Genomic DNA, 26,460 nt, shown 5'->3' on the forward strand with positions numbered 1-26,460 from the left:
AGGAAACGTTTGGTTGAGGTCATTGCTGCCAAAGGAGGGTCAACCAGTCATTAGCCTAGGGGTTCACATACTTTTTCTACCCTGCACTGTGAATGTTTACATGTTTTGTTCAATAAAAACATGAAAACATGTCATTTTTTGTGCAGTATTAGTTTAAACAGACTGTGTTTGTCTATTGTTGTGAATTAGATGAAGATCGGAGCACATTTGATGACCAATTTATGCAGAAATCCAAGAAATCTCAAAGGGTTCACATACTTTTTCTAGCGACTGTATATCCCTGTTAACAGGTACATCTCAAAAAAATCAAATATCATGTGAAATTTCTTTTTTTCATGTGATTTTCTTCAAAAAGTTAAACTTTTATAAGTTCTAGATTCATCTTATTCAAAGTGAAATATTCCATTACTTTTTTTGTTTTGTTTTAATCTCGATAATTCCGAATTACAGCTCACAGAAATCAAAAATCCAATACCTCAAAAATTATTGTGGAAAAGACCAGTTTGCAAAGGTTTCCTGAACCTTCAGTCTCTCACTCTGGTTCAGTACAAACAACTACAATCATGGGGAAGACTGCTGACTTGACATTTGTCCAGAGGACAATCATTAGAGGACACCCTTCACAAGGAGGGTAAACCACAGAAGGTCAACATCATCAGATGACTTGATTCTTGCTATAACAGCTCTGTTCAGACAGCTGCAACTGTCACCAGCAACATTAAAGAACCATCTTGTTGCATTGCAAATCTTTGGTCCTAACTGAACTCTCGAAAACTAGAGACATTTCATGTTTATGTACCAGAGTATAAACATATTTTTTTGCAGTGTAATGATATCTAAATAAAAGATGCCTTAGCTTTTGCAGCCAGCCTCAAATAGACACTTGAGAAACTGCAGTTTTTTCATTGCTATCAGCTGTTGCTTTGTGGAGACACAGACATTTAATGGGTGTGTGCTTCCACTAATGGAGAACGTTTGTATAAAGTTTAGAGATCATAAACTTCTCTGTATGAACAGGAAAGATTTTAAAGTCCAGTTGTTACTGTGGCTGTACAAAATTTCCTGTACCCTTTTTATTCTCTGCATTAAACTCATTAACCACCCAATATCAGCTCATTTTGCCATGTTCTGGCTTAAACTGATTTTATTTGACAGAATAAACTGATTACAGTTGCTAAGAGGAAAAAAACAGACATGCATTTATCTGTTTACTTTCTGATATTTTTTGTTGCTGCTTTAAAATGACTAATGGGCCTTTTCAGTCAAAAGGCATTCATGTATAACTGCATCACAGTTATGTAAGGACTCTATTTTTGTACGAGGATGTTTAGACTGTGCTGGCAGAGTCTAAACATCCTTTATCCACCTTTGAATAATGAAGCCTTTTAGATTAAGTGGCAAATGATACAAAACCAGCATTAGCTGACCTTTATAGGACAACTATCCAAGTCTGATGCTTCAGAAATCTTCAGTCAGTGCTACTATAGTGAACTATCTTCATTTTTAAGACTTCACTGATCATGAGAAAAGGGTTTTATTTTTCCCCAGTTGTGTTATAGAAAAATATATTTGCCAGAGGAAAGGTACAGCGCCCTTTACACTGTTCGGATTTTATTAGGGATTCCCTGATCCTGTTTTAGCTGTTGATACCATATCATATTTAATGTTTTGATTTATCAGCTGGTTAAGTGGGTGGTCAGTCTATTCAGCTGTGTAGTGTACTGCAACCTCCAATAGGTGGCAGTGTAACCTGATCAAAAGGGGGGAAAAGGGGAAAGCTTTCTGAGGTCCAGGCAAATAGGGGGCCATTGAGGTCAGCAACATCATGATCCATTGTAAAGTTAAGCTGTGATATCCATATTTGATATTAAATCTGAACAATAACTACTTCTACGGCTTCTTCTACAGCTGGGATTAGTGGTTAAAGAGTGGCAAAAATGTGTCCAAAGTAGTCAAATTTAATTTGATTTCAAATTTAAATGGGCAGTAAAAATGGTGAAAAGTAGTTAAAAAGTACAATAATTGGTAAAAACTGTCAAAATAAGGAATAAGCAAAAAATATGGGTTAAGAAAGCAAAACACTGGCTAAAAGTGGCAAAAATGGGCAGTAATACTTGTGAAAGAGTGGCAAAAAGTTGGTTTGAAGTGGCAAAATTTGGCTAAAAATGGGAAGTTAAAATGGTGAAAAGCTGCTAGTAAGTGGCAAAATATGGTTGAAAGTGGCAGAAATTGGTTCAAAGTGGCAACAAAAGGGATAAGCAGCAAATATGAAATAAGACAAGAATAAGGTGGCAAAAATGGGCAGAAAAAATAGAGAAAGATGGTTGAAAAGTGGAAAAAATAGGTTAATTATGGCAATAAAGGATATGAACTATGAAAATATCCCAAAACATCAGTCTAAAAACAATTTATAGTGCAGAATTGTTGACCTTCAGGACAATTCTGCTCATGTATACACTCAGTTATTGGTTGGAGCTTCTTCTGGACAAATTACTGCATCTATGCAACCTGGCATGGACCCAGTCAGTCTGTGGCACTGCTTTAGTGTGATGAAGCCCAGGTTGCCAGTTTCTGGTAATTTTAGCGACACTGTGAGCAGGTGCCAAGTCCTGCTGGAAAAGGGAAGCAGAATCTCCATAAAGCATCTCAGCAGATGGAAGCAAGAAGTTCTCTGTGACTTGCCCTCTTTGTGAAGGGTGTCAGTGATCGTCCTCTGGACAGTAGTCAAGTCAGAAGTCTTCCCCATGATTGTGGTTGTGTGTACTGAACCAGAGAGAGAGAGACTAAAGACTCAAGAGACCTTTGCAAATTGGACTTTTTCACAACATTCCAACATTGTGAGGTTTTTTGTGAGATGCAATAATCAAAATAAAAACAAAATTGTCTTTATCTGTCTGATAATCATCAATTCTCATCCAATCAGGGTATCTCCAGGTTTTATGCAAGCTCTTTATCATGTTTTGCATGTTAAGCTTGAATGAATAGATCTCATTATTGCCTTTACTGCTACTTGACACAGAAATGTTTCATCTTTCCGCCCACGTTGTACCCTCAAGCCATGACAGGGATCATGTCAGGTTACTATGTGTGTCATGCATTAATTGGGTTAAAAACACTCTGAAGTTCCAGCTGAAGTGTGTGTAGTTGAGGTGTCTTCAGGCGGATGTTTAACAGCTACTGGTAGCAATCTAATCTAATCTTAGATCAGAATCAGTTCATGGCCAAAAGCAATGAACATGCTTCACAGAAAAGCTGCTGATAGACTAATACTGCGTGGTGAAAGAGACAAAATGCATTAAAATTAAACAGCAGAGGTCTGTTTTGAAGGTCTGTTTCTTGAGAAGTCCTGTCACGACCAGAAAAAAAATCAGCAAATTCCAACACCACAGCCCTTGAGGACTTTTTATAAATGCATAAACATCATTTAAAATTGAAGAAAGCAGGTAGCTTAACATTTAAAGCCTGATCAGTTCTTCAAATATGACTGCACAGGTTGGTTTCAAGGTTCTGCTTCTTTAAGATCTTCAAAAGAAATTGATCAGAGCATCACCCAGCTGCACATGATAAAAAAAGAGATCAATATGGGTATGTCATTCCTTTCTGTAAAGGCTTTGATTCCAGACCATCCTTTATGAAAGAAATATGACCCACAGTTCCTGCTGTCAGCTTGATTTAAAGTCAATATGATTGTAGCTGACTTGAATGTCATCTTTTCTGGAATAATCTATAACTTCATTCAGTCAGACTGATGAGTCATGTTAAAAAATAAGAGAGGAGAAAAGGATGAGCAGAGGAATTTTCTAAATGCTGTATCACCGTACATACGATTACTTGATTCCTTTTTATTGTATTCCAACCTCAAATTGATTGATCAGCTGATAATCCAGACTGCATTTATGCTGGCGTGCCAAGATATCAAAGATTAGTGTGGTGGAAGTTTAATCACCGCTATTTTGAAAAAAAGGTGTTAAACAAATCATTTCTGCAGCATCGTCAAAACCAGGCTTGTTCTTCGTGACGCATTAAGAGTTCATATTAATAACCCTTCTATGTCAGCACTGTAAATAAGTCTTGTGATTTGAATTGTGGTTTTATTTGTAAGTGTGACACTGGTGTCTGTTTGTGTGCAGTTGGAAGTGCTTCACATGTTGGGACGACTGTGGCTCAGTATGTAGTTGGTCGTCCCGCAATCCATAGGTTTGATCCCAAGCTATTGGAGTCACATGTTAGTGTGTCCTTGGGCAAAACAGTTAGCTAATACTGATGGCCAGCTCTCTGTAGCAACGTCTGCCATCATTGTATGAATGAGCAACTCAAGTCTATTTACCATTTACTTATGAACTGAAAGTCAGACTGACTAAGATAATACTAACCTCTTAGAAACAAGGAAAAATTAAAGATTGAATGGATCATCCATTCATCCATTGTCAGCCTTTCCCAAACTTAATGATGCCTCAGTCCAAAACCTGAAAATCTTGTGGGGCCTGTTGGTGTTGTAGTGCTCGAGAACAGTCTTCGTATGGAGACCGATTCCAAGACTCCATTTTGAATGTCTTGATCTTGTCTCGGACTCAAGAGCATTTTTACTCAGTCTTGTCTCGGTCTCACACTCATTTTCTAGTTCATCATCAATAGATTGTAGTATTTAAAGAGTAGACACACATCCTTTCCCATCATCTCAGTCACACTTTGCTGTGACATTTTTCATCAAGCATGAAAAAGAGGATAGCAAATGTCTTTTTGGACTTTGTGAAGGAGCACAAGACTTTTCTTCCAAAAATCATTCTAATTAGCACGAGTGTCCACTTAAAAGCACAAAGAGCATCCGTTATCAGCAGAAACTGCAGCTGAATACACAATTCACCAGCATTCTCACTAAGGGGATGTATCATACCTGAAGTTTGTATCAGTCGTGGTACCTGTGTGGAAATCTTTTTTTTTTTTTTTTTTCTTGGATGAAACATCAGATTGTGTATGTGGCCCTGTGGAGGTTTAACGTTTCCCTTTTTTGTCAGTGTCTGTTTCTAAGAATTTTACTTCAAAGGAGGTATAAAGGTGCTGTAAAGAGAGACAGGAATGAAAGGACCGGCCTCCCTTAGTGAAACAAAAATGCACCAGTGAACAAAGCAATAGGTTAAAAAATTAAACAGTCCTCAAACATAGCACTGAGGTGCATAACAAGTTCAAACGAAAGCCTAATTTGAACATAAGCTCTTACTTTTGATGGGCTTCATGCTTTATATTCAAGTTGTTGCACCAGCTGAGAAGGTTTCAGTGTTGGCAGAAGATAAAGGTGACCACATGAAATGAAAACTGGGGATATTTTCAGCCAATGGACAAAAACCATTAAATCAAAGGTCAGGCTGTCATCAGCACTGAGTAACATGAGCCTGGCTGGTCAGCTCCACTATTAACTTGATAAGGGGACTCTTTTTCAGGTTCAACTCTTTGGTCTTAATGCTTTACACTGAGGTGAGTCTGTCAGACTTAAATGTAGGTGTCTCCAGAAAGTTAATCTTCATTTTTGGATATGTATTTTATAAGCATGGTTTATTCCTGATCTTAAGAAACAGCACTACATTGTCCAAAATCTGAAAGTGTCAGAGCAGCATCACTAGCTGCGTTTCCATTACAGTTCTTCGTAAAGAAAAGCAAATGTTCTTAAATTTTGACTAAGTACAATTCTGCAGTGAATGTGTTTCTATGAAGGGAGTTTTGGGCATGAGCCTTGCAATGTTCGTAAAATCTCATCTCGCAAGAAGCTGGATGCTCAAAACCTGTTGTGTGTTGGTACGGTTATGATTACACCTACAGCGGTTGCCTTGAAAATTTTGAATAAAAGACAAAGTCAACGGATGATAGTTCAGAGGAAAAGTCTGTATGTATGGCAAAAGCCACATAAAGGGTATAAGTATGTAAAGAAAAGTATAGTCTACTCTTGTGTCTACACGTACCGCACCATGTTGTCTCAGCGTAAATTTGTCATGTGACACCACACGTTTAATGTGTGACATGTAAATGTGGATAGAGTGTTTCCATGGCACTTTTGCGATATATTTCTATATCAAAATGTCTGAAAAACCGCCTCATAAAAGCATACAAACTTTTTAGCAATATTTGAGAAGTTTTTGAAAATAGTGGTTTCCACTACCAGTTTTTTTGGTGTGGTGACAGATGGCACTACAAACATCACTACACAAAATCATCCAGTAAAAACTTTTCTAAAGAATCAGTTGCAGCAGACAGTTTCAGCCTCTAGAGGGCAGATGCTGAACTCATGTCAAGATTTGGAACCTAGTTCTACTAAAGTCTCATATACGTATGTTCTCATCAGAAAAAAAAAGATCTGCGGGTTTAGTAGGACAAAAGTAATTGGCCACACCTATTCATTATTGAGTTCAGGTGTTTCAATCAGACCCGTTGCCACATACATATAAAATAAAGCACCTGCCATGCAGTCGCCATTTGCAAACATTTGTGGTACAAGATGGGTCATTCTTAAGAGCTCAGTGGCTTCAAGCATGGTACTGTGATGGATGCAACCTTTGCAATAAGACACTTTGTGAAACTTCATCCCTGTTGGATATTCCACAGTCAACTATAAGTTATATTATGACAAAGTGGAAGCATTTAGGAACAACAGCAGCTCAGCCTAGCTGAAGAGTTCTGAACTTCCACTGGCATTTATGTAAAGCCCCTTATCTCCAGTGAAGGGCAGTTTTAATGCTTCAACATACCAAGACATCTTTGGACAATGCTATGCTTCCAACAATGTGGCAACAGTTTGGGGAAGGCCCTTTTCTATTCTGACATGACTGTGCCCCAGTGCACCAAGCAAGGACTATAAAGACATGGTTTATGAGTTTGGTGTGGAAGAACTGGACTGGCCCGAAAAGAGCCCTGACCTGAATGCCATCAAGCACCTTTGGGAAGAACAGGCCTTCTCATCCAACATCAGTGCCTGACCTCATAAATGATCTACAGAGTGAGTGGGCACAAATCTTGTGGAAAATGTTCCAAGAAGAGTGGAGGCTGTTGTAGCTGCAATATTAAAGTACATGCAGTTGAATACAGTGTCATTACAGTCCCTGCTGGTGTAATGCTCAGAAGGCTGAATACTTTTGTCCATATAGTGAACAATGCCTGCCAAAGTAGTGCCCACAGACATGGATCACCCCAGTTATAAGTTTTGTTTTCTCTGAGTTTGTTTGGAAGTTTTCTTTCCCAATTTTGCCATTTTTCTTCCTAAAGCCAGACTGAAATTGTATTATAACAAAAGCCAAACAATTTTCATAAACTCTTGCTGGCCTGATGCAATCTGCTAAAAGCTGCATTTAAATATCAGGAAATGTTTCAAAGAACATGGTTGAGAATTTCCTGGAACAGGTTGCTGGAAACAGAAAGGTTCATCTTTTGCAAAAACTTTTCTGCCCTCTATGCCAGGTTTAGTTTCCCAGATGTTTTCAGCCACACTGCCTTCATCAGTGCGATAATGAAAACATTTTGGGCAAAAGCACACTGGAGAAGCATTGTGCAAATTGATTTTTTAAACGCCTTCCCATCCACAGGCTTAGGTCTTGCTGTTTGCACACTGGCTCAGTATTAAAGTCACTTGAACAGGCTGAAATAATGTTTTCCAAGGTGATGAATTTGTCTGGATGAGGAGAAAAAATATTTACAGCAGTTTCCACTTAAGTCACTGAGGTGGTGAGAGGCATAATGATACTTGATTGTTACTTAATAAGCTGTTGGGCTGGAGCCACAAGAGTCCTTCTGATTTTGAAAAACATGAAACTGAAATAATGATTGTTATTATTATTTAAACTTTTTGGAGGTATATAAAAGGTGGTAAGCACATAGCAGATGCTGGGGGAGTAAGGCAGAATGAACCCACAGCTACTGAAGGAAAAGACAAGGATAAACATAAAAAAAGCACAAAGCAAGCACAAGTCCAGGTGGCTAAGGGAATCTTTTTCTGGTCGACTTTTAGTTTTTCTGTTACTAGGCAACAGCTTTTCCCACTTGTTTGAGAAGTAAAGTCATTTTCATCCCCGCAGGATGACAAAAGCAGTGCCAAAACAAAGTTTTACATTCTGATCACATCTGAGCACTGTACTGTGAATTTTAAACAAAAGACCTGCCAACATTTACTCACAAAAATGCATTTGTTCACTCCTATCCACAGCAGAACGAGGGGGAGAGGGGGCGCAATTTGCATGAAAATTGAAGTCATTGCCAGAGTCATAACTTAGCCAAATAATCCGACTCAGGATTGATTATATTTTACAATGTCAGTGTGTCCTGTGTCAATAAATGTGCAAAGAAATCATTTGCATTTTTCACACTTGCCCTTCTGAAAAAAATACTAAAGATTTAAGGAGGGGTTGCACCTGAAATCTTTCTGGGTTACCTGTTCATGGTGCCACAGTAAGGGCCTGTGTCTACAGCTGCCACAGGGAAACACTGATTTAGATCCCCCGTTCATGAAACACGTTCATAAAAATGTTTGGGGATGTGACATTAATTTACCCACAAGACAACACTGCACTGTTACAGTAGCATATGTGCATCTTAGCCTGCTCGCGTTCAGACGATGATGAACATAATCTGAACCCCAATCCACTCTCCCTCTTCTTGTTTTTCCCTTAAAGAAAAATGCTCATAGATTTCTGCAGATCATTTATAAAGTAAAAGAATGATAATGAAGATGGCAATTAAGGACAACAGATCACACTTTTATGCATGAATATAAACCCTGCAATGCCACATTAAAACAGGTGATTAAGTCCATAATATTCATCATAGATTGAATTAAGTAGTCTAATAAATTGAGCTTGACCTTAGGCCAATTACTAAAGTTATTTCCATTCTTTATGACATGAATGTTAAAAACAATTTTTACAGCCGACATCATTTTAAAGTTGAAAGCTGGACTCTGCATCAGACACATTGGATTTAACAAACACAAATATGCTGAAGTAAAAATAAGCTTCAAAGCAGCTCTACATCCTTTTTTTATCAAAACCGGGCTGACCTTCACTGTCAGACTCTGCTTTCTTTTTTACTTAGAATCAGGCATCTAAGTGTCAAGACACCTGACTTTTGACTGCATATCAATGCCCTTGGTCCACTGTGTCTTTAGTTAACAGTATTGATTTCTCAAATGTCCTTCATTTAAGGACCTATCATTTTTAGTCTGTTCCTTCACAAAAAACAAACATGTTTGGAAAATGTTTTTACCACCCCGTCTGACTGAGGATGCTGTGTTGTGTACAAAAGGTGACTTCAGCTCATGCTCTTTAAATGCAACTTAGAATTCCCTCTCAGAAGATGGAGGGTTAGGGTTCTTAGGACAAAGACCATTCCTTAACTAGGGTGATGCTGGCTTTTATTTCATGACCAAAGAACAGACTTGCAAGCAGAAAAAGTAGCTTCATTATGAGCACAAGGTTGCACTTGTTGCTCAACAGTAGTGATGTACTCCAGACCACACTATCCGTGACCAAGATTTGCCCAAGTCCAGAGAGCACCGAGACCAAGACAAGACCAAGATTTTTGGGGGTCGAGACTGAGTCAAGACCGAGACTGAGACAAGCTGAGACCAAGAAAAGAGGAAGACCATAAATTCTATTTTAAAACATCATGGCAAGGTTGAACTCTTTCAAAGCACAACATGCAAAAATCTCAAATCTTGACAAATTTGTTCTACTAACTTCTTGTAAAAAATAAATCCTGGGCGTGCAGATGGTTACATATCTGAAAATAAGATGTTTATCTAGATTTGTCAGGTGAATGAGGCCTAAAGTAAGTGCTCAGAGGTATTTCTGACTAGAAATAAGATGGACTGGTGTCCGAGTTGTTGCTGTTTTAGCGAGTGCTTCTCCTTATTTTCACATTAATGAAGTTGTATAATAGTAAATCAGTGCTGGGGTGCACGTTATATGCAGTAGACGGTATAAATGATATAATTTGGCCTAGACTCTACCGTCAAATAACGCTTGTTCATGACGTCATCATAACTGCCTCAGTGTGAGTTAGCAGGCAAAAACACGTGTTTTTTCCTCTCAAATTCTGATGGCTGTACCGCAAAAAGACAGTGAGCTGTGTCTTTCATCCTGTCTGGGGCTTTAACCAGCTAAGTGCTGCTTTGGCTGGTTGCAGAGGCCAGCACTGCAGCGCTTCCTCTTACAACGGCATAAACAACCATTTAAGAGTCCATTTTAACTTAAGACTTTCTTTTCTAAGTCCACAGTGAGTTAAAGATCCAGGCTGTGATGTTAAATGAGGTCAGAATAGCTGCTGTAAACTAGCCGTATTCTCCGAACGGCATCCAAAGCTAAGCCAATTCAGTGCTAAACACAACGCCTTCACTAGGAAACATGCTAAAGTCATTTGCAGCTTAACACACCTCATCAGGTTAGAGATGAAATGTGAAACTTGGAGAGCAGTTAGACAGAAGTAAACCTGGAGAGACTTAAAAAAAATAAAACATGTTTTCTGTGTTCCTATACTTTTGATAAATTGAGTATGCCATCAAAAGCTTGTTTTAAGGGGAGAAGGGGGTTAATAACACTTGAATGTGGATTTAAAAAGCATTATCTCTTTTTAATTTTGTAATACCGCGATATAATACCGTTATTGTCAAAGGCAAGAAAAATACTGTGATATGATTTTTAGGCCATATCGCCCAGGCCTAATCAGTGCTGGTCTGGACAGGTCCCGATGGAAAATCCCGATTCCGGCCTGTCCAAGACCAAGTGTAAAAATGCTCTCGAGTCAGAGGCTAGACCAAGACATTCAAAATGTGGTCTTGGGACCGGTCTCAAGACCAAGACCATTCTCGAGCATACGGCACTGCTCACTAGGTATGTGATATGAATCTCATCACCTTCACCTGATTGCTTACGGTGATTTTTTTTACCCTCTGCACATTCACATCAGCTCACTGGGACTGTGAATCTGAATATTTCAACTTTAATATCTGAGATTTAAATGATTGAAAATGCTGATTAGAGAATATTAGTAACTCAAGATAGTTTAAACTTACATTAACTTTATCTATCCCTCTCTGTCTTTGCTATATAAAATAAACCCCACCACTGTTGATTTTATTCTAATCTTTATGAGGTCTTAATTAGAGTTAAAATCATTATTTTCTGTTCTTTTTTAATTAATGCTTTTGTTAAACACCTTATATTGGCGACCAAGCAGACTCTACTCTACAACACCCACTTCTGCTTTCATGTGTTTGTATTATGGGACTAATTATTGAGCGCATGTCCACCATGGGTCCTAATTTAAAAAATCCCACACAAATACTTGGTCAGTGGTGACAGGCTGTCAGTTATTTATAATGAGACAGGCGTGAATATGTGATCTCTGAAAGTTTACTTTGAGAACTGGGAGTAGAATATTTGAAAATCCAGTTCAGCTTTTATAAGAATGAAAACACCCATAGCTGTTTCCTCGAGTGGTTTATTGTATAACTAATATTTTAGAGTAGGGTCATCACAGTATAGCAGATCAGAAAATATTGATATTGTGCTAAGAAAAGGACTATACTGTCATACAGGGTAGCTGAAAAAACACATTGAAAGATAAGTGGCACTCCATTTGTGATGAAGGAATCAAAGTGTTTTTAAAATCCAATCAAAAGTTCAAGAGAGGATCAGAGTCTCCTGTTTGGACTCAAATAGATATTTTGGAAACCTGAATGTTGAGCATGTTCTTGTATTTTCCAGATCGAAGCCTGCAGCAAGGAGGCCGAGAAGATTGATTCCCTCATCAACTATGCCAGCCCAACTCTGTTCTCTCATGTCCCTCTCTCCGCCTTCCTCACCTCTGAGATCAGAACCTCCTCCATCCACTCCGCTGCGACTGCCCAGACTCCAACTCTGTCCCCTGGACTGTGCCTCCTCCTGGGCTTCCTCACGGCCACAATGTCCCCTGTCCTTCACCAACTCTGAGTGCCTTTAACCCCCTCCCTAAAAACTCTTGAATGTTCCCAAAGATTCTCCCCCTTCTCCCAGGATGACAGGGGTGTCTGGAGGTGAGTGTATATAGAGCAGGGAGAAGCAGCGGCGACATCTTTCGACAATCATTCCTATCGACTCACCTGCGTGTCAAACAATCAAGATGGTGGAAAAGCTATTAACGTTGAAAGCTTTTGTATGAACAGTATTATCCAGTGGCCGAGTTACTCTCCGGGTTTCTCTCCACTGAAGTGTTTAAGCGTGTGTTAAGTGTGGATGCGTGCGTGACCTTTAAGAAGCATCAACTTCGTACCAGCAGTGTTTATCCATTAGTTCCAGCAACAAGCTCTCCTCTGAAAGCTGTTGAGTGGGAATGTAAATTTCATGACTCACTCTGTCTTATTTAGAGGCTTTGTACAAGTGGGTTTTTTTGTGTTTGTGCATTTGTGTGTGTCTGATTAAGTTACAGAGACAGACAAGGACAAAACATCCCAGTCTGGCAGAACATCTGTCTGATAAATTACACAGAATTCCCTCGGCCACACACATTTTCATACACACTCATAAACAAAGATTGGTGTTGCCACATTCAGACTCCTCAGTTTCAAGTCTCTGTAAAGCAATATTTTACTTATTTATACAACAATAGGCTGACTTATAAACCACTAGGACACAATTCTGCAAAATTAAGTTTAAAAATCGGGAAAAATGAAGCAGTACTATCTGCTCTTGGATGCTGTGGATGTGCCTGTTGAATGTGCTGAAGCTGTGCCCAAATGCAGGAAAAATAAGCCTTTCAACCTTCAAAAAAATTCATACAGCCTGACAATTTAGAGCGTATCTGTCTGCTCTACTGGACCTGTCAGCTCTCTGTTTGAGCCGCCAAAACAACAATCAAATCCATGTTATGACAGGCACATAGTTTAGTGCTATAAAGAGAGTTTCATTCAGTTATCTCACATGTAAACACACATTCATGCCTCCTAAATTTTAAGTTTCTAAGTTTGAAGTTTTGGTTCTCTCCTGCATTAGCATTTCCTACATCTGAGTTGTTCTGAGTTGCTGTTTATGACACCCCATTTTTTTGATGCTGCTCCTTCCTAATATCGGATTTCATCAACATAAAAAGAAGGGACATTAGTCAAAGTCTTTGTTGGAAGACATATGGAGGAGGCCTGGCTCTGGCAGAGTGGGAAAGGCAGGCAGGATTAAGTATTAACAGTGTGCACAAATAGCTGGTGAAATAGTTTTTTAATCTCTTGAGATGCTGTATGTAAAAATGAGGACATTATATTTTGGCTGTCTTACAAGAAAGTAATGAAATCTGCTATTAGAATTTTTGAGTTAATAGTTCAGAATTTTCATTGAAGTTTTAATAATTTGCTTTGGGGAAATTGCTTTAAATTGACAGGCATTTTCGTGGTAATTTTTTTTAATATGTTTGTATAATTTGGAATATTTTATTTGAATTTTAGGATGGGTTTGCTCTGAAATGCGTAGATATTTTTTGTGGGAAATTGGGGGATTTATTGGTGGATATTTGGGAATTTGATTTTGTGAGAGTGAATATCTTTTAACATTTTCCTAAATTTTCATGGATATTTTTGGGGCTTTATTTGTAAATTCTTGGCAAATATCTTGGAAATTTTGGGTTGTATTTGCTTTCGAATTTAAGGGATTTTCATAGAATTTGTGGTGAATTTTTTTATTTAAATCTTTTGGCTTTTTAAAGAAAGTTTGACGATAACATTTGGGAAATATTTTCGGAAATTTGTTTTTCTGTGAGATTTTTTAAAAAAGGAGATGTTTAAGAATTTCACAGTTTTTTTTTTGTTTTTTTTTTGCAGTGTCTTGGAAAAACTTTTTGTTTTTCATCTCTAGTAATTTAGATGGAAATTTTCCAGGACCTCCGGAACTTTTTGTTGAAATTTAGTCCATACTAGGCACTAAATAAGTTCTTGTGGTCCATCATGAGAAAAATTACACCCCCCATTTTTAGCATTTTAAGAACAAATGTTTGGGAAAATGACTACCTACAAGTAAAGAATAATAATTGTTTTACTTAGCAGGTCCTACTGACCCCAAGTAAGTGGGTGAAACTAAAACCGCATTCCAAACAAGGGGTCAGGTCTCAGGAGGTTAAAGTAATCATGAACCTTTTTTTATTTGAGGCCAACAATCCCACTCTGTCTTAGCCGCCTGCCACTAATAGCTACAGTAGTAGGTCTTAATGACTACTGCCTTGCTACCACAGTGCTCTTAAACTCAATATGAACAACTACTTATTAATAGCCCCGATAACATTTCAGAGGAATGGCACGGTCTAGCTATATTCTGATCTAGAAAATGGGGATAAAGTCAGGTTATGCCTACATATATCTGAAACACTTTGTGATAATATTCAGCTCAGGAATGTGGACGTTAGCCTGCACAGAGGATTGAAGACAGTCAGTGCTACCACTGCTAATGTTAGCCACATTATGCTAACCAACTTCACACTGGTGTGGTGTGGAGTTGTTCTGCTGTTGTGGTGTGAAGTTTGTTTAAAGAATGTGTATACCTGACTGAAGACTAGTTCTTTAGGAATACTCTCGTCACATATTTAATCATTTTATTGCAAAATGGATATGCAGTTTAACTAGGCGGAGAAGGCTCTGCTCAAAAGGTGTTTCCTGGGTTAGTCAAGCAGCATGCTTTGACTCTCCAGGGAGGGCATGGCTAGAGACCCCGATATGGATAGATACATTTCTGACAATGCATATGGAATACAATAAAATTAGTTCAAAGTGATTAATCAACAGTAGCAGGAATCTAAAAATGAGGGTGCAACAAGCTTTATGCCATAAAGGAGGAGGCTGGGGTGGAGGAGGTGAAGCTTTGCCAGCAGCAGCAGCATGGTGCATCAGCATCAATGCAAGCAGGGATTAGTGAGAAAGATGTCATACTTCAATACATAGCTGTGTTGAGAGAAAGAGCTGTGACTGGCTGTGGGAGCTGGGAGGCGATAATTGGGATCAGCTTTCCATCAGCTGATCATGGCTTAGCGCATGACTACTGTGTCCTGCATGAACTAATGCTAAGCTTCATTCAGGCTCTCTTTTACCCACCCCAAAAAAAGTAAACCTGATAACTTTTTACCATCTAATTGAATTATTTTACTCAGACACAGAAACTTTATTCCAACAGATATAGAGGTGTTTGGAGAAATATTTCTGGTATCGCTTTACAGAGACTTTAACTCATTAATCAGATGGAGTCTGATCATTTAGGGACACCTCAGTAAAGCCTTTAGTAAATTAGTAAATAAAATGCACAGCCTATAGCACAGTGCATCTTGTATATAGATATACAGTACATGTGAGGTGTATATGGACCTATAGTGTTTTAACCTCAAACCTCAGCAGTGTTAGCACCATGCTCATATACTGAGCCAGCTCAGATGAATCTAATCCAGTCTCCAAAGTTGGTTGTTACTTCCTTACTGACCAAACAAAGTGCAGAGAAGTCAGTCATGAAGTATTCATAGAAAGGGATCCATGCTCTGTGGTGTTTTCCACAATGGTGAAGTAAAGCTGAACAGAGCTGAAACTGTGATCGAGGATCTAAAAAGATGTCAAACCTGGAGACATAAAACTTTCACACTGAGCAATCCTAGTAACACTTTTATCTGATGTGGTTCTACAAAAGAAGGACACTGAAAGTACAGACAAAAGAAACTGGAAATGGAAAAAATACTGTCCTTGACTGCTGATAATAGTCCAATAAAATATGCTCAAGGTTATGTTATCATGGTAGATGTGATAGATATGAGACACTATGTCTTAAAGTCAGCAGTACAAATCTCATGATAACTTTACCGTCGCAGAGAAGCCTGCAAAAGCAAGACACATTCCAGATGAAACAAAACGGCACCAATAAGAGGAATGCGTCAACTTTAGAGACGCAATCAAAAGACTGAATGAACTTCAAGAAGAGAAACACGATGCAAGTGACAAAACGCTCTCCAAGGATCAAAAACAAATTCATGAACAGCAAATGCACTCCTAATACAGAAATCACTCCACACTCAAAACGATCCTAATCCAAAACGTGCTTCAAAACCAGAAACTTCAGAAAGCTCCCAGCCTTCAGGGGGCTCTCTTGCAGGAAGAGCAAGAGGGAAAGACAGTCAGATAGTTTTAAAGTTCATTCAGTCTTTTGATTGTGTCTCTAAAGTTGAAGCGTTCCTCTTATTGGAGCCATTTTGTTTTATCTGGAATGCGCCTATCTTTTGCAGGCTGTTTGCCCTTCCTGGCCACCATTCAACTTAGTCTACAGCATGTCTACAAAGCCAAATGCTAACAGAATAAATGACTACGGATGTCTGTTCAGTTTCACCCTTAAGCCTAACAACCCCCTCCCCCAAAGTATGAACTCTGCATGAAAAGGCAGTGAGGGTCTTCCAGGTTCATCTTTGCTACTTTTATGGCTTTTATGTGATAAGAAAGGCCAATATTTTTCAAGTCAAAACCAACAATACTTTTGTGGATGCCAAACCAACATACCATCACTAAAGTTAAAATAGACTCAATTAAATATAAATGGGATATTTATAAGTGATTTGTCATGAGTAAACTGAACTTTCTCAAGAAAGTTGCAGATGGCGTTAGAGTTTGCATCAATGTATCATAACACCATGAATAAAACATGTGAATAAATTGGGGCTGAAAACTTGAAGCTTTAAATTCTCAGTGGAGGAACACTTGTTGATTTCAGTTTATATCAGAACCAATCAGTGTTCCAGCTAACACGCATATATTTTTTATTTTTATTAATTTAAAACTAATCAATTTGCTTCTCTGGACTTGATATTGATATGAGGGGTTTATATGAAAGAGGACAAGGTTGCTGCATTTTCTCTTACCTTCCTTTTATCCCTGTTCTTTTAATTTAAGTTCATCAGAAGGTAACAGTCTCTGATTCTACAGCCCTGTAATCACAGACATATGCAGCCTGTGAGAGGGATTTTTAAGCAGATATTGCTCTGCTCGAAAAGGTCACAAGCAAACGTAAGAGAGAGCTAAAGCATTTATAAAAATAGCAAGTCATTTTTACGCTGCTTTCAGCAGCGTAAAAATCTGAAAAGCATTTAATGCAGTAGCTCAGCCAACGTTATTACTTTAAAAGTTCTTTTATAGTCAAATGAAATAAACCAGAACAAAAAGCTGCCTCAAAGGAAGGAAGAGTTGAATGCAAAATACACCTTTTCAGGCTTTTTTAGCAAAAATATGTGCCCCCGGCCTGTCCACAGTCCCTCCAAGAATTATAATCCCCTCCTCCTCTTTCTCCACCTTTCAGAAAAATGTGTGCTGAATCAAGCCGTTCTCAGATTTTCCCCTCACGATGTCATGTGGGGAGTTAGCACCGCCCCCTAGGTTCAGTTGGGCCCTCCCCGTATGGCAAAAAGTTCCGCTCTGCCACATCCATTTCCTGTGAGGGGCGTGGTCAGGAGCAGTCAGACAGCTCATTAAAGTTTAAAAGCCACAGACACAGAAACAGTTCGTTCTGAGCAGGGGTGAAACAGAGGGGTTTATAGACATGCAAAAATCCAATACTGGAGTGTTTTTTTCAGCAACAAACTTCACAGGCATGTTTTGGGGACCTCTGAGACCAATATGAACTTGTCTTAAAGGGGTAAAATTGGATTAAATAATGTAGCACACTCAAGAACCTCTCTAGTGCATAGAGGACTGGGGCTTCATCTCCTAGTTTCCAACATGCACATAAGCACCAGCCAGCTAAATACTGAGAGCAAAGTACGGTAAAAACATAAACCAGTGAAGCTAATCCAGAGAAGCATGATTTAAAAGTCCCTATCGAGCTTTAATCTTGCCTTCAGCATATTTAGTCTGACAGTTATACGTCCTTTTTAGCTCATCGGCCTAATTAAAGGGAATGCCATGTGGAGAAGCTGACATATCATAAATGTTTTCTACTGTGTGGAGAAGTATCCAAATCTTTTGGGCTTAAAAACACTCCCTGATAAGAATTTCTGTTGTGTAAGGCTCATTCAGTTTTCCTATTTTTACCCCCACCTGTCTTCAAGTACCTGATATGCCATCAGTAGTTGATGCCATTTATGTAAACAGACAGATGACAATACCAGACATTTCTATTATGAATATTTTTTTAAATGCTCCTTCAAAAAAAAGGACCATAATGCATTGAGAGAACACAGAGTTAGTATGCCTCTATTTGAAAGGCAATGTACCCCTAACACTTCACCCTTCTGCGTCATTCCAACTAGAACCTGGATTTTCTACCCCAGACATGATCACAACAAAACACAGGGATAGAATTTAGTGGTGGGGAAAGGGGTGTATTGGGACTGAGCCTTTGATTGCCCCTAGACTTCATCATGGACTAGCTGGCTGCTCTACCACAAATTCTCCCACCGTTCCACCATAAGGCCCATTTCTTTTTCAAAGTTGTCCAGTCAACCTGAACCAGGTCTGATCCAAACTGCCGACGTTGGCTGAGGGTTATAAAACAGCAGTGAAGTCCATAATTCAGCCAGGTGTCTCTTTTTATCAACACAGCAGGAAAGCAACTGTGTTTGTGTAAGCATATCTAAAGTTCTGTAGCAAGTCCAGTTAAGCATCGTTTTAGCTGCGTCCGCCGTTGCTATGGAAACAGAAGTAATGTCACACACACCAGTGACGTCAAACAGAGGAGAAACGGAGAAACGGTGTGAGTTTTCAAAAAAGTGTTTACAGTGACCTAAAATGAATTTTGACTCACGGGGAAAAACTACCCACCTTCATGTGGACAGGGCCTCAGTAAGAATATTAAATACAGCATGTGAATAAAAGCCTAAATTATTCAGACAAATATATTTAAAAGATAGTAATTGAACTTGGAATACTAAAAACAAACAGTTATGACTTCTCAAAGCCAAAATTCACGTACTGGTGCTACCTCAGAAATGTCTCATAAAGCAAATACAATAACACACAGGAGCAGAGCAGAGACAATACTCTGCAGCAGTGAATTTATACAAGACATTCATGCTCTGCTAAAGCAAAGCGAGTGTAGGAATACATAAATTAAGTCTAAGTCCAAGGCATTTTGTGCCCTTTATTTGGACTGGTGGGGGGTTGTGTTGGAGTGGAGTAGCACTGAAATGCAGCACCAAAATCTTTGTTTTGATTCGGTTTAGTAGGTATCAAATGTTAGTACCTGTGGCACGTTGGTACCAGACTTTGGTACTCATCCATGAGTAGGGATGGAGATGGAAACCCAGGTCCTTTAAGATCCGGTCACTTTTTGAACTGTAACACCAATGATATTTTCAGTACTTTAACTGGTTGAAATGTTGACTTACACCACTGAATGTATCAGTCCCAGCAAGCTCCATTCCAAAGTTACCTGTTTCCTTAAAGCCTTGTTTGCTCTACACACAGTAAAGTTGGTTCAACGAAGCTAACTTCAACAAGCACCAGAGATGTTTTGGTAAAATAACCTCTGACTGTTAACTGTAGTTAGACCTTCAAATGTTGTGGCATCATGATCCATTAAGTTGGTGAGTGGATGCAGAAAGACTGCAACTCAAGTACAGAAAAAAGGAAATAAATAAAAAAGAAATAAACACAGGATCTTCTGTTGTACTGAAATACAGACATGTTCAAAACTGTCAGCCAAGAAAAAGCTTTCGAAAAGATAAAGAAGGAACATTATTGATGCCACAGACACCACTGACTGCTCACTTTAATTTAGATCCCAGTGCTCCTATAATGTGATTTTATGGACTGTTTATTTGGCCTTATAAAACAGCATCTTCATCTGCGTACACTCTATTATGCATCCTCAGACTCCTAACCCAAGCTCACTGAAATAGTTTACAACTGAGCAGTAAATTCATCACTTTTAAAGATTTGCAGCGATCGCCACATCTGATAAAAATGTCACCAGGACGTTCCAGGTGAAGGTAAATCATCAGATAATCTTAGATCCCCTCCCTCTGCGTGAGGCCAGTAGCTCTGAGAAGCATTAAGGGGATGCTTCCTGTCTGTACATATGAACTAGAAGCCATTCAATAACAAAAGGACAATCACATAGTTGCTACCCTCAATCCTCTTTGGGTAGAGATGATTTCCACAGTATGCCTTTCATGTAATGTCTTATATGAAGTAATAATGAAAATGCAATAACTTTATATTTGTTAAGGAATATCTCTATATTTGATATGTACCTGATTGAGATAATGATCACCTATGTGCCATGTTTTTATATATATAACAGATAGCTGTTATTCTTATTGCATGATGACAATTATGAAGTGTTTTTACTCCAGAATGTATTATAGTTTGTCTTGTCTGTATGTTTGTCTATCTGCCTGTACAGCACAATGTGTCCCCGTCTCTAACAGTATTACTGTGCTAGGCAGCTCTGTAGCAGGGAACCCTCACCACGGCTCCTCCATCTAGTACTATTTGTATTATTATTATTTTAATTATTATAATTATGTTGATGTTTGTGACCAATGGAGCCAGCAAAAGTGTTTTTTTCTTGTCAAGGTTTTGTAAGTCTTGAGTGTTTAATTTGATTTCATGTTGCATAAGAAGAGAGAACACGGGGTGAAAGACTTCAAACTGCTTCTGATGAATAATTTCTCAGCTGAAAAGAAAGAACAAAAGTTTGAGACACGCAACTTTTCTCTTAAAAGCAAGAGAGGATCTATACTTATATCATCAGTGTTACAGCTCTTCTTTCAACACAGAGACATGAAATCGAAGCCCATGTTCTCATTTCATCCTCAGAGAAGAATCTCTGAATGTGTTCAAATTTGATCCCTCCCCGCACTGCAACATGTTTGTACTCCTGACTCGTCAAATACAACCACGTATTCAGTGGCTTCATGCTTTGAAATATATCAATCCAGGTGCTCTGCCAGTGTCATTTTTGCACATGTAAGGCTCTGAATTAAAGTTTCAGATAACAGGTTCTTTGTAGATGACTTCATGCAGCAGCAGCAAGCTACCAATGGGAGGCAAGAAAAGATTTTGCATGGAATAAAGCTACTAAAAAGGCCATATTTTCAGCTGTTCACGACTATGCCAAGAGTTACAAGAGCGGAAATAAAAACTTTATTCTTAAGCTGTTATTGCATCCTGAAAGTACAGAAATAATCAGGCAGAAAAGGTTTAAAAACTCACAGTGAAACAGCATTTGGGAGGAATTAAAAAGGCATCAATCTAAAGCAGGGGTGTCCAAACTTTCTATTTGGAGCCACTCACAGAGACAAATAAGGATAGTGGGGCCACTTTCATATACCTCACCTTTAAGGAGTTTGAGGTGGCCAATTAGATTTCAGGGGGCTCTTGTCAGTCATTGATACCACTGGCCCTGTCCCTGGATCATCATTGGGACTGCTATTTGCTGTCATGATCTATCAGGGTGTTATAAATCAAGATATTGTTATTTTGGTTGCCAATATATTTACCATTTACGGTGTTGTCTCAGTTTAGTCATGAAAAAAGCACTGCTTTGTGCTGAAACTAGGAAGAATAATGTAGTCTAGTAGAAGCTTCAAGCTCCAATGTGGACCATATTTCGTTTAATTTCAAGAATTTGTTGAGAGCCAGTCAAAAATGGCTCCAGGGTCATATTTTGGACGCCCCTGGTCTAAAGCCTGGACAAGCAGTGGCACACAACACTCACTTATGGTCCAGTCTGGTTCAGTTCAGTACAGTTTTGCCATGGTTTAGCATGGTTTAGCCTGTGTTTCCTCAGCTGTTGCCGTCCGGCCTCCATGCTCTGCGTTTGGTACCAAATGTGGATTAAATAACAGCAAAGGATGGAGGAAAGGAAACTGGCACTCAAATGGGAGCTAGCTACCATGGCTAACATTTAAGGGCTGTTTCTTAGTACAGGCTAGTTCATGAATGGCACAGTACTCGGTTGCTTACCCCACAAGGTTTATTCAGTATAGTATGTCACCGTTTGTGACAAAATTATGATTTTTAATATGTTAAAGGGGCTCAGCTGCCCTCTTAGCTCAATGCTAGACTCTGGCTAGACAATGCTAGATGCTAGGAGGTCTGCAGGACTGAGTAATTTATACTGATCACCTCCACGCCAGATAAATCCATTAAACTGTAGGGGGAAAAAGTTGTAAAATGTAGGGATCCAACTCAATGTACTTACTGTCCTACATTCACTTTTATCAGGTGTCCCCCACTTCTTCCCCCCATGGAGCATTAGGATTGTAAACAACCTATAGCTGTATTAAACCAAATTAGATTTCAAACAACGGATGTATCAAGCAGGGAGAGTAAACACGTTTAAAGTGTTTTACGGAGCAAAACACTTAAATGAGGCCAGCTTTGCAAAACAGCTGTTATTTGGTTGTGTAGGCACAAAACTCCCTGGCTAGGTCCGCTAAGGCTGGCCACACGCTTGTCCAATTGGAAATGATTTTGAAAACAAGGGAGACTGCAGACTTAAGGACAGTTTCAAATGATTTTTCCTGTTATAATTATGCAAGCACACTCTAGACCAGTGGTTCTCAGCTGGCCAGGCTTCGGGGCCCTTCTTCAGTAATTTTGAACCAAATTTCTGATACTTTTCAACTATTCAGATTTTTGTTATAAAAAATAATACAGTTTGGACCTCATGCAATATAAAATATATGAAAAATCAAAGAGACGTGGACGTTTTGGTGCAATGTTTGTTTCCAGGAACACATTCAAGACCCACTGAAAAGGGCTCCATGACCCGCTTTTGGGTCCAGACCCTAGTTGAGAACTGCTGCCTTTGACGACTCAGTCAGACTGTGTTACCACACATCTCCCGTCTGTTGTGATTCCCTATACACGAGATCTCGTAGACTCTCCTGTGACTTCAGAGATAAAACAAACATGGAGGATGCCTGAAATCCTCAGCTGTCTGCTGTGCTTGCATGCACTACAGCTGCGGCTGCAGCAAGAGTGTGTGAAATCCCAGCTGAGATGGAGGTAAAGCTGTGTGTAATGCTAACAACTTGGCTCACTGCACTCTTTTTTATCAGTGTCAGCTTTTTATTCAACGGTACTTCTAAATGATACACTGAGAGAATAGCAAAATGACGCTGGAGGGGCTCCAAAGATGGATTATTTTATTGAAAGCTGGGCCACATTCCTGCTGTTTTTGAAGAGCTGAGAGTGAAAACAAGCTGTCAGGTTTAATATTTTATTATGCAGTCCTTAGGAAGCCATGACAAACAGTATTCTAAGCAGGACGCTCACTTGTTTTCAGTCTGTTTCTGAATTATAATTGAGGTATTATAGAGCGGTATGACTGGACTGATCAGCTGTACTGAGCATGTGACCTTCAGACAGCCTGGAGCAGTCAGTCCAACAGCAGAGCTGTTTTTTACTGTTGTCACTTTGTCTTTGTTTTCAGCTATGTGAAGATTGATTCTGTTTTACCAAATCATCTATGGTTTGTATGCTCATCCAGTGTTGTCCTTTCCTTTTATCATTACTGTTTGACTCTGTAAAAATGCCAGGAATTTCAAAACGAAAGAATTCAACAGGATGCATATTTCATGAAATATAAAAATGCAATACCACAACCAACAATGTGTTTTTTTTATTTGTGTTTCATCACAAACCACAGCTAGACACAAGCTCAGCTCGCACCTTGAATCCACCTACAGCAAGCACACAGCTCAACACCAACGGATTTGACTTTTTAATCAGACTCATTGTTGAAGCTCCTGATCCAGCAACAAATGGTGTTCAGACACCGTAACTGTCCTCAATGCATTTCCCCTGAAAGCTGCAGAGGAACACAAAGATCAGCTCAGATGTAGCATCTGTGACACAAACTTGTCTGCTTTAAGTGGAGATTTCACCTTATAAGATGTGTGAAGCATGCTGAAGGTCGGAGGCATTAATATTTCATCCATGGAGATACAAACATAGCAGGAGTGTTATGTTCTCTTTCCTACACGTATTGTACTCTCTCTGAAAGCCAAGGAAACCATTCAGATGTAAATCAAACATCTGCTTCACATTTCTTCAGATCATTTGTCAAAATATTGAAAAGCATGATTAAGGCTTCAAACAAAAATAATGTGGAGGATTTACATCATTTTAATAGAGTATCCTTTCCTAATAGACATAGTTTTGCACAGAAGTATTACATATTTACAGTGTTTTGTATTTTGGAAACACATGGAAGGAAATAATGTCAAACAAAAGAGTCAAATGACCATAAAGGTTGAACAAAATCCACAATCTGACACCAGAGACACTGGCTATAAATCTAGCTGGACCATAAAGGTCTGCTGTAGATGTTAAAGAGCTCCCTGTAGTGCTGGAAGTATGATAAACCATGATCTATCGTGCTTTTTCGCACCCGTTAACCCGATCAGGTTTTTGCTGCACTGACCAATGAGTGAAATCAGCCTGAACTATTAAAGGTCACATATTATCCAAAATACACTTTTCAGGCTTTTCTAACAAAAATATGTGCCCCCAGCCTGTCCACAATCCCCCCAAGTACCAGAAAAAGCCCCCCACCCCCCCCATTGTTTTTGTAGCAGACTGAGACATCCTAAAAGTGGCAGGTGTCATTTCAGTTAAGGTAGAGGGAATCATGAATATTTTTAAATACCAGTAAGTTTTGGCACAAGACCTTCAGATATCTGCTAGAAAAAGCCTCAATTAAAAGGGCCAGTTTCACCATTCAGCATGATAATGACTCAAAGCATACATCCAAATCTACAAAAGAATGGCTTCACCAGAAGAAGAGAAAAGTTCTGGGATGCCCAAGCAAGAGCCCAGACCTGAAATCTTCTGAAAATCTGAGAAGTCGCCTAAAGAGGGTTGTGCACAGGAAATGACCTCATTATCTGACAGATTCTAAGCACTTCTGCAAGAAAGAGTGTGCAGATTTTACAGTGGCAGACAGGTTTCTCTGTAACTTCTCTGTTGCTTCCTCTAGCCGCCATCCATCACAAGGGCCCAGGTTTGATTTATTAATATCCACGGCTGCTTCTTAGATCAGTAGCATTGCTGCTTGCCCCCTGGCTAACATCCACTTCCTATTGGAGTTGAAAAGCATCAAGTTATTTTGGGGTTCAAAAGTTCTCACAAAGGTTTTTAAAGCTCACTTTTGGGGATTTCTCCTTTATTTCGATAGGACAACTAAAGAGAGATAGAAACTGTGGAGGGAGAAAAGGGGAATTCATGCACCAATCAGCGGCCAGTAGGATTTGATACTGAGACCAGTGCGTTGAGGACTGTTGCTTACAGTGGCGATTCTAGAGTGTGCTGGGGCCCGAAGCAAAAATTACCTCAAGGGGCCCCTCTGACAAGCGTTAAACATATTTATAAATAATCTGAAACCAACAAAAGAGGTCAGAAACTGAAACTTAATATATATATATATATATAGATATAGATATAGATAGATCTATAGATATATAGATCTATCTATATCTATATCTATATATATACAGTTGAAACCAGAAGTTTACATACACTATATAAAAAGGCACATAAACTTTTTTTTCTCACCGTCTTCTTGAGAGTCAGAACTTGTTATGCAGCACTGGATGAGCATACAAACCATAGATGTGCCTTTTTATACAGTGTATGTAAACTTCTGGTTTCAACTGTATATATAATGTCAAGCCAGAAAAGGAAAAAGGACATTTTACTGTTTAGTTGTGTATTTGTTGGCTTGTTCTTTTTTCAATTTGGTGGGTGGGTCTTAGGTTTCCTAATTGTTTGTTCTGCTGCTCAGGATGCAGAGTAGACGGCCACATGCAGCATGCAAGAGGTGAGCAGCATGCTGCTTGATTATATTACTAGGTAGGAGCTGCAGAGCAGAAGCAGCAGCAGCAGAAGCATGAGCATGAGCAGATCAGGAGATTAGAGGAGACATTGAAGACGCCACCGGTCTGTTCATTTATTTAAACAATTAAAGTAACTCTAAACTTATATGATGGAACTGTAGATGTAGATAAGTTTGTAGTAGGTTAAACACTTTGGTTGGGCAGAGTAAAGCAGTTTTGGTTCAGCAGATTTGATTTGATTTGGTCAGGAAATAGACATTTAAAAATCTGTTTTTTTTTAATAGGTTGAGTGTTTCATCATGTTGGTTTCTTTCATGGATTATGTGATGTATGTTTGAAGAAAATAAATGAAAAGAAAACTTCAAGAATTGAGTTGTCCTGCATCCTCTGGTGTCACCTCCGGCCTTTTCAAGTTCAGGCAAAACCTCCTGATCAACTAGAGAACTTGATATTATTACTACATAACTTGAAAATTGTGCTCTTATGAAAAACAGTGTTTAAATGGTTCACAGTAGTAGAATGTAATTACAATAAAATATACAAATATGTAAAACAATAAAATGTAATAAATATCTTCAAATAAAAAACATGAACATTGTACAGAATATATATCTAAATATCTAGTGTATTTGTGTGCAGCTGCAATGATGTCCTCACATCAAC

At 38.8% G+C, this 26,460-nt stretch overlaps 1 protein-coding gene across 1 annotated transcript in view; it reads left to right on the top strand.

Annotated features, from left to right (window-relative positions):
- reck (reversion-inducing-cysteine-rich protein with kazal motifs) overlaps window positions 1-23,561 on the top strand; it is a 138,426-nt gene extending 114,865 nt beyond the window's left edge. The window contains exon 21 of the mRNA XM_041813622.1: window positions 11,742-23,561. Within this exon, the coding sequence (XP_041669556.1) occupies window positions 11,742-11,966 (225 nt within the window). The 3' untranslated portion in view covers window positions 11,967-23,561. The remainder of the gene's footprint in view (window positions 1-11,741) is intronic.
- The last annotated feature ends 2,899 nt before the right edge of the window (window positions 23,562-26,460 follow it).

The sequence above is a fragment of the Cheilinus undulatus genome, linkage group 19, assembly GCF_018320785.1.
Source record: "Cheilinus undulatus linkage group 19, ASM1832078v1, whole genome shotgun sequence".
Lineage (NCBI taxonomy): Eukaryota > Metazoa > Chordata > Actinopteri > Labriformes > Labridae > Cheilinus > Cheilinus undulatus.